The following is a 7,861-nucleotide window of genomic DNA, read 5'->3' on the forward strand; positions in this document are numbered from 1 at the left end:
GACGCAGGCGTCGTGCGAGCCTGCGGAGGCAGAGCAGCAGGTCGAAGGCTCCTTGTCGGACCTCTGGCCCACGTGCACCATCAGCGGGGCGCACATGCATCAGCTTATCGTACACAACTGGAGCTCCTTGTGGACTGTCCACCAGATGCGGCGGCGGCTGCTGACGGCGCTGGGAGGCAAGGATCTGACCATCTCCCCGGACGGCATCAGGGCGTACCTGGTCTACACCAGCTCACTTGCGGCCATGCAGGCGAAGGCAGTGTGCGAGCAGGCGTGCGAGCTACTGCGGGAGCGGGCGGGGAGCGCCGGGGAGGCGAGAGGGGCGTCGCTGGAGGAGGCCGCGAAGGCGGCAGAGGCGGCTTCGGAGCCACAGCAGCCGATGACGTTGATGTCGATGGTGGAGCCGGGGGCAGGGCTGGAGCTTGAGGGCTTTCTGGCGCAAACTCCGAGTAAGCCTTTGAGTGGGGAAGAGTTCGATGGCATGGGACATCATGACGAAGAGCCTTCAGAATTCAGTCATTTTGTGTCCCCGCCGGAAACGAGCTTGACCTCGAATCTGTTTGACCCGGTCTCCCATCCTTGTGGTTTCAGTTTTCAATTCTTGTAAATGTAGTGTGTTTTTATACAATTATTAGCCTTGTTTGACTTGAAATTAAAACGAAATGTGATATTCAACGCTTCTTTTCATCCCGCTCGATTTACTTGCAGTCATTTCACTAGTTGCATATTACTGCTTTGATTCTTGAAGCGCTGGAATAGGCGGCATATGGCATACACGTTCTCTTTCCATCTTGAAGTTCTGATTTTCAGAATTGCTATTAATAAAGGACAATCCGACAAACTTCATGGCAACCCCGAAAAGCGTCTCGCTTACCAAGCTGTGACCTCTCGATTTGACAATATCATGTGAAAACACTCGTGTGAGATATCTCGAACACTTTCTTTGCATGTCTTTATTTATTGAATCACACTCAAAACAACCTATATACAAAACTCGTTCAATCTTCTTAGACGCTGACGAGATGGGAATTGCAAAGTCCTCCACTGGCTGGACCAGAAAGAAAATGCATTTCCTCAAGAAAGCAGGAAGACAGGGGCTGGCTTGAAGGAGGGGTACACAGGAACTGGCACTCTTCCTTCTTTCCTTCGGCTTCCTTGTCCTCAACGGACCACCAGCAGGCATGGCTTGATGTCTGCGCCAGAAAGCCCTCAAGCTCCAGCCCTGCCCCCGGCTCCACCATCGACATCAACGTCATCGGCTGCTGTGGCTCCGAAGCCGCCTCTGCCGCCTTCGCGGCCTCCTCCAGCGACGCCCCTCTCGCCTCCCCGGCGCTCCCCGCCCGCTCCCGCAGTAGCTCGCACGCCTGCTCGCACACTGCCTTCGCCTGCATGGCCGCAAGTGAGCTGGTGTAGACCAGGTACGCCCTGATGCCGTCCGGGGAGATGGTCAGATCCTTGCCTCCCAGCGCCGTCAGCAGCCGCCGCCGCATCTGGTGGACAGTCCACAAGGAGCTCCAGTTGTGTACGATAAGCTGATGCATGTGCGCCCCGCTGATGGTGCACGTGGGCCAGAGGTCCGACAAGGAGCCTTCGACCTGCTGCTCTGCCTCCGCAGGCTCGCACGACGCCTGCGTCGAGCCGTGCACGGACGGGACCGGAGACCCGGACTGGCACGACGGGGACCTGTCGATGGCCTCGGCCATAGGGACTGGGGAGAGATCGCGGCCCGAGGTCATGATCGAGAGCGAGTCGGTGTCATTGCCGACCTTCTTGAGGGTGCGCTGGAGGCGGCGGAGCTTCCTGAAGGGCCAGCGCATGACGCCTCGAGCGCGGCAGATTTTCTTGAGGGAGGTGAGGCAGATACCGAGCTCCTGTGCAACCTGCTTCTCTGGGAGGTGGAAGTAGTGGCTGAGCTGGTCGAGGGTGATATTGCTCTGAGACATCGAGGTAGGAAGGGAGGAGTGGCGAGGGGGGAGAGGCGGCGCGTGGAGGAAGGGGAGGGGGGGGAGGGGAATTGAGCCTTGGTCGGTGGGGAGACGTTATGAGCACAGGGAGTTTTATCAACAGGATGGGGGCAATACCACCGGTACTTTTGACTGACAATACAGTGATCAGACATGGTAGGGTCATAAAGGAGGTTATTTTTAGGGTGTTTTTTGTCTTTGACGATTCGATTGAAACGACGTCCGAGTGTAGGGGGTAGGGTGGTGAAGTTTTGGTTCGTGACGTTCTTTTGTACCATGACCTGCATATATTCGGGGTCATGGGGTAGTATTGTCAATGTTTTCTATCAGGGTGGGTGGTTTACTGACACCGATTGGAACGAAGAGTCAATGGACGTGAGATTTCGAAAAGAGATGTTTTCAGAATTATGATCGTTAAAGATCATAACCTAGTTGATGGCTTGGCGTTGCTAAGTTAGCGAACTAAGCCCCATGGCTGACTCCAACATGAGAGCGAGAGGAAGCTTTGGGAAGTGTTGGGACCTGAATGTTGGGTCCGGGAGTGGAAGAAGAAGAGGCGAGGGAAACGATAGTGTGGAAGATCTTTGCGTTTTAACTGTGCTTGCATGCGCATTGCAGACCGTGCCATGACACTTGGACTCAGGTGTACAGTTTTTCTCGCTAGTGAAAGTTTCTGTGTGATCTTCGATTGTCTTGCATCTGTGATGTCGACTCTCTTTTGTTTGTGAAGACCTTGCTTAGCATGACTGAGGTTGACAAAAGAGGGTACGCATTTTCCTATCTGTGCCTTTTTTATAAGGCAACCTTGTAGAGTCGGGGAGATCACTAGGAAAATCACTGCTACCTTTATGACAGGTCACTAGGACAATTAAAGCTGCTGTTAATAGAACACAATAAGCAGGGCAATCTCCTACTCCTTGCTGGAGCATGGAGCTCGTGCATGGTCATGTGTGTCTCTGGGTGCGGTGAGCTCCGCTTGGTCTGGTATACCACGCTCACAGAGTCAGAGTGTCGCCTATGTACTTCAGGCCTCATACCTCTCTACCTCGCATCGAAATAATTGATTCGCCGAAGCAGCCTCTCTCTCTCAAGGTTTTCAATCCATTGATTAGACTGTACAATATCAAAAGGTTGGTTGTAACACTACAAGCAGCAGATGACGCTTGTTTACCTGTTGACCGAACACGAATCGCTGTTAAGCATTTCTCAACCCACTTGGGGGCTGGAGGCCAGAAGCCTCGAAGACAAGCTCGCAATCCTCTCGAGTAGAACCTTCCTGGTCCCTATCTGGGTTTGTGCTGGGAACCTCTAAGTCTCTGTCAGCTTAAAGGACAGTAGTGATATCTCCTATCGCTTCAGAGGGCGGAAAGAGGAGAGATCGACTAAGATCGACGTCGGATCTATCCTCAAGAGGAGAGCGTCTTTGCAAAGGCTGATGATGGTCACGATGGGGAAGATCATCGGATGCGGCGGCCGGTGGGCCCCCGCCGGGCCCAAGTTAACTCATTACGTAATGTGCGCCGTCCGGTAGTGGCGGGGGCGGCAGCATATGCGAGCACGGGCGGCGGCGATCGGGATGTAAACTTGAAACTTGGGATGCGGGGGCTCAGCCGCTCACTCACTGAGTCCGCTGCTCTTTTGTTCCTCAGGCTACTGCCCCCTCCCGGAGTCCACCTCGGAACTTGTTTGTTCCCGGAGTCCTGATTCTTGTCTCCTCCTGCTCCGGGTCCTCCTCGAGACGGTCCCATTCCGAGCCTGGAGTGAGTCATGGCGGTTGACAACACACAGGCTGAAACGACTTGCCGCTGTCTTTTCTCTTCCGACGGCGAAGTTCAGTGTCCTCGCCCGGTCGCTGACTCTCGGCGAGTTTTTAACTCTGATACCGGAGTCCCGAGTCCGGGAACGGCCCGTCAGCCGCGCGGCCGTCACGGCGCCGGGCCGGGCCGCCGGGCCGGGCGACCGTACTCGATCGAACCGTCGCCGGGCGGCGGGCGCCGACAACCCGGGCTGGCCGGCGGGCCTGGGGCCGACAATTTCTGCTGAATCTCAAAATATTTCAAAATCTTTACTAAACTTTCAAAATTATATTGAAATAAAATCAGCCACCCTGCTATTCAGTTCTGATTGAAGTCGCTGCGCGGGAGGGAACGGCCAGAGCCGCTTGGCGACCATGCCGCGAAACTTGAGCGTCGACAGCGCGGAACATGGCGAGAGTGGTGAGAGTGGGATGATAGGCAGCGAGCAAACACAACAAGCTGATGAGAAGATGGAGTTCAAGCAGTTTGAAGAGCTTTGCAAGCACAATATGCAATTCGACAAATGTATTGATTGCATGGAGGAGAACAAGAACTTGAACCCTTCGCTTTGCTCGCATAATGCAATCAAGGAGAAATGCAAAATTTGTATGCCTTCAGATGATGCGAAAGAAAGTCAGATTCAGTGTGATCACGGCAACGAAGCATCACAGTGCGAAGCTTGCTATCTTTCTGAAATGTGTGAACATAGCTGCAAGCGAACTGAGTGCAAAGACTGCGAGGTCATGCTTCCTCAGAACAAGAAGAGGAGAAAAGAAAAGAAAGCTTCTGGAACCTGTGAACACAATCGTCAGAAGAGGCTGTGCAAGGAATGCGGCGGATCCAGCATCTGTGTTCATAAACGACAGAAGAGAAGATGCAAAGAGTGTAGGGGCTCGGGAATATGTGAGCATGACAGGGAACGCAGGCTGTGTAAAGATTGTGGGGGCTCCGGTATTTGTATACACAAGAGGGAGAAGAGGAGATGCAAGGAATGTGGTGGCTCGGGGATCTGTGAGCACAATCGCAGGAGGAGCCTGTGCAAGGAGTGCCGAGGGTCAGCAATCTGTGAGCACAACCGTGAGAAGCGGCTCTGTAAAGATTGCCACGGAGCGGGTATCTGCGCTCACAACCGTCAGAGGAGACTGTGCAAAGAGTGTAAGGGGTCTGAGATCTGTGCGCACGGGAGGCGCAAAGGCCTGTGTAAAGATTGCGGGGGAAGGAGCTTCTGCGAGCACAACAAGGTCCGCCGTCGCTGTAAGGAGTGTGCTGGGCTTGTGCTGGAAGTGACAGAGAAGAAGAAGCGGAAGCGAGGTCGAACGAAGTCAGACGAGGCTCATGAGGTGACAGAGAACAATGCGAGCGTTGAAGCTCCGAAGGAGTTGACGGTAAACAGCGATGGCTTTCAAGGTTGGTGCAGTAGCAGCTGCTGTTCCTGTGCTGATGCCGTTCTTTCCAGGCCTCGTCAAGGCTCTCCGCTCGATGCCTCTTGCTACCGCATCCGAGAAGAGCGCTGAAGATTCTGCGATTGCAGAGCACAGCTCGATTGAAGCAGAACTGCACAAGTGAGCTTCTTGCTCAAGTGCACTTCCAAACCTCATCGCTTTCGGCGTCGTGTAGCCACATGACGCCTTTTGATCGTCCTGACCTGAACGTCCGAGATCTGCTTCCAACCTCCAGCAAGGGAGCTTTGTTAATTATTCCGATTCCAATGAAAGACTGTTAAAACTACTCTGACTGCAGCTGGTTTATTGGAACTTGTTTCCTCCAATGGAAAAGAGAAGCTGATTGGCAGGTACATGGTATGAATAATGCACTACCCACAGTCCGATGGATTTTGGGGTTCCAACACAGCTATTGACTCATCATGTGTGTGTGTGTGTGTGTGTGTGTGTGTGTGTGTGTGTGTGTGTTCTTCAGTATCTTGTCTTGTCTCGTCTTGTCTTGTCTTGTCATGTCATGTCATGTCATGTCATGTCATGTCTTGTCTTGTCTTGTCTTGTCTTGTCTTGTCTTGTCTTGTCTTGTCTTGTCTTGTCTTGTCTTGTCTTGTCTTGTCTTGTCTTGTCTTGTCTTGTCTTCTTGATCTAACTTGGTGTTCGTTTGTCGTCGTTTCACGTCAAACTTGTCTACCTCTGAGGCGGAGCGCTTTGTTGCTTTGCGACGTTGCAGCGGTGGCAATGTTAGCTAGTCAATGGGGTACTTTTCCTATCAAAAGGAGGGGTCCACCAAACATGGGGGTGGGTAGAGGGGTAGGGAGGTAGCATGCAGTTTTGACCAGTGTAGTCAATGCTGGGAAGGAGCGAACATTGAAGTGCAAAGCGCACTTGTAATACAGTGAGAGGAGAGGAGAGGAGAGGAGAGGAGAGGAGAGGAGAGGAGAAGAGAGGAGAGCACAGCACAGCACAGCACAGCACAGCACAGCGAACAGAAGAGGAGAGGAGAGGAGAGGAAGGGAGTACATGAGACTTGTAAGAAAAGATGCCAACTGAGGAGAGAACATGGAGACTGCGAAATACAGTGAGAAATGAAAATGAATGGGGGGACGTGAAACGAGCCAGATAGATATGAGCTCTGTAATTGAGATGCTACAGGATCATTGTACTCACAACAGGAGAGAAGAAATAAAGTCTGATCAAAGAATGCTGCAGGCTCTCGTCACCGGTGATTTTGTAAAGCCAGCGATCCGAATTGGTGTCCGAAGATGGCATCAAGACATGACCTGATGCAAGGAATGATCCAAAAATTGAAGAACGACAGAACCCATAACAAAGTTCCGTCAGACTTCCTTGACGTAGATGAATTCGAGAGCATCTCAGGACCTAGGAAGGAGGAGAACGTTTTCAGCAAGGGCGATAGAGTACATATCTTCGGGTTGAAGAATGCAAGGCAGTACAATGGTCAAGTGGGCACCGCAGTGAAGGAAGAACAAGACAGCAAGTGGCTTGTTCGATTGGACGACGGGAACGAGATCATGGTGAGGGAGAAGAACTTAAGTCTGCCCGTGTTCAACGCGAATGATGCTTCAAGACATCATCACTCGAGCCGTCACCATGAGACCGAGGCGTCAAGATCGCAGCCTCAGCAAGGGCCCAGCTCGCGATTCTTGAATCAGAAGGCCGAGGGAGGGAACACTCCCAAAGAAGAGCTTCCAAGTAGCCGAATCCCTGGATGCAGCAACTTTGATGCGAGCACGGGGAGAAACGTCCCCTTCTCCTTCCGCGACCAAGAGCGAGCACGAGACGACTTTGACGTCGCGTTCAAGAGAGATGCTCTGCCGGAGGAAGTGAAGATGAAGTTTCCCGTCTCATCGAGAGCTGTTGTGATTGGGTTGAAGACGGCAACAGAGATCAACGGGAGGACGGCAAGTATCATCGGATATGACGACGATAGAGTGATAGTCAAGGTTGAAACCGCCAGCGAGTTCGGATCAGCAAGTCAGAGCAAGATCATCAAGGTTCTTCATTCTCCTTCGCTCTTCAAGGCTCTTGTCTCACCCCCTGAACCTCCTCAGGTGCGGCCGAAGCATCTCCAGGCGCTCGCAGATTTCTTCAATGACGGCAACGAGGACAAGGCAAGAAGTCCTCTCCGTACCCGATCTTCCGACAGGAGGTAGCAACACTCCTCCTCCTTCCCATGCTGCTGGAGTATACACACAGAAAGATGCATATTCCTCTCATCTCTTCCTCTCATCTCGTTCATCCTCACTTGCGCGTGCTAGGATCGGTGCCAAGAAGCTCGAGCTGCTGACTGGACCTGGAGAGCAGAATGCTGAGGAGGGCTTCCAGGGTACGGCGAGGAGGGATGCGCGACCTGGACAGGTAGATGTTGTTGGAGATCGCGCCCCGTGCAAGATCCGCATGCTGGCTGATGGACGTGAGCTGATGTCTGCCTCCTCAGGTCGTCCGTGAAGTGACCGACATGGTTGATCAGTACAAGGCGGAGGAGGACGAGGCTGCCAAGGTAAGTGGGGAGGGCGCTGTTGAGTTCCCAAGATCATTCGGGGATTGGCAGGAGCTTCTCCGCACGATCGCTTCCAAGATCGTCGAGGCGTTCGACAACCACGGGCTGTCCGCAGCTCAAATCGCTAGGGAGCTTACGGAT

At 53.0% G+C, this 7,861-nt stretch overlaps 4 protein-coding genes across 4 annotated transcripts in view; 3 read left to right on the forward strand and 1 right to left on the reverse strand.

Annotated features, from left to right (window-relative positions):
- Positions 1 to 215: 215 nt before the first annotated feature.
- On the forward strand, positions 216 to 677 carry GUITHDRAFT_155768 (hypothetical protein). The gene has a single exon (XM_005821313.1). It carries the CDS (start codon positions 245 to 247, stop codon positions 605 to 607), a length of 363 nt encoding a protein of 120 aa, XP_005821370.1. The 5' UTR covers positions 216 to 244; the 3' UTR covers positions 608 to 677.
- A 268-nt stretch (positions 678 to 945) lies between these two features.
- GUITHDRAFT_155769 (hypothetical protein) lies at positions 946 to 1,961 on the reverse strand. Its single transcript, XM_005821314.1, has one exon. It carries the CDS (start codon positions 1,941 to 1,943, stop codon positions 1,008 to 1,010), a length of 936 nt encoding a protein of 311 aa, XP_005821371.1. The 5' UTR covers positions 1,944 to 1,961; the 3' UTR covers positions 946 to 1,007.
- A 1,538-nt stretch (positions 1,962 to 3,499) lies between these two features.
- Positions 3,500 to 5,025, forward strand: GUITHDRAFT_49433 (hypothetical protein; the record flags this gene model as incomplete). The annotated part of the gene is made up of 2 exons (XM_005821315.1): positions 3,500 to 3,542; positions 4,379 to 5,025. Coding segments are annotated over 2 exons (690 nt in total), but the record flags the coding sequence as incomplete, so codon positions are not given.
- A 1,436-nt stretch (positions 5,026 to 6,461) lies between these two features.
- Positions 6,462 to 7,861, forward strand: part of GUITHDRAFT_147291 (hypothetical protein) — a gene marked incomplete at both ends in the record, with an annotated part of 3,615 nt that continues 2,215 nt past the window's right edge. Inside the window, 4 exons of the mRNA XM_005821316.1 lie at positions 6,462 to 7,369; positions 7,479 to 7,578; positions 7,658 to 7,720; positions 7,772 to 7,827. Coding sequence (XP_005821373.1) covers positions 6,462 to 7,369; positions 7,479 to 7,578; positions 7,658 to 7,720; positions 7,772 to 7,827 — 1,127 coding nt within the window. The remainder of the gene's footprint in view (positions 7,370 to 7,478; positions 7,579 to 7,657; positions 7,721 to 7,771; positions 7,828 to 7,861) is intronic.

This window comes from Guillardia theta (genome assembly GCF_000315625.1).
Source record: "Guillardia theta CCMP2712 unplaced genomic scaffold GUITHscaffold_147, whole genome shotgun sequence".
Taxonomy (NCBI): domain Eukaryota; class Cryptophyceae; order Pyrenomonadales; family Geminigeraceae; genus Guillardia; species Guillardia theta.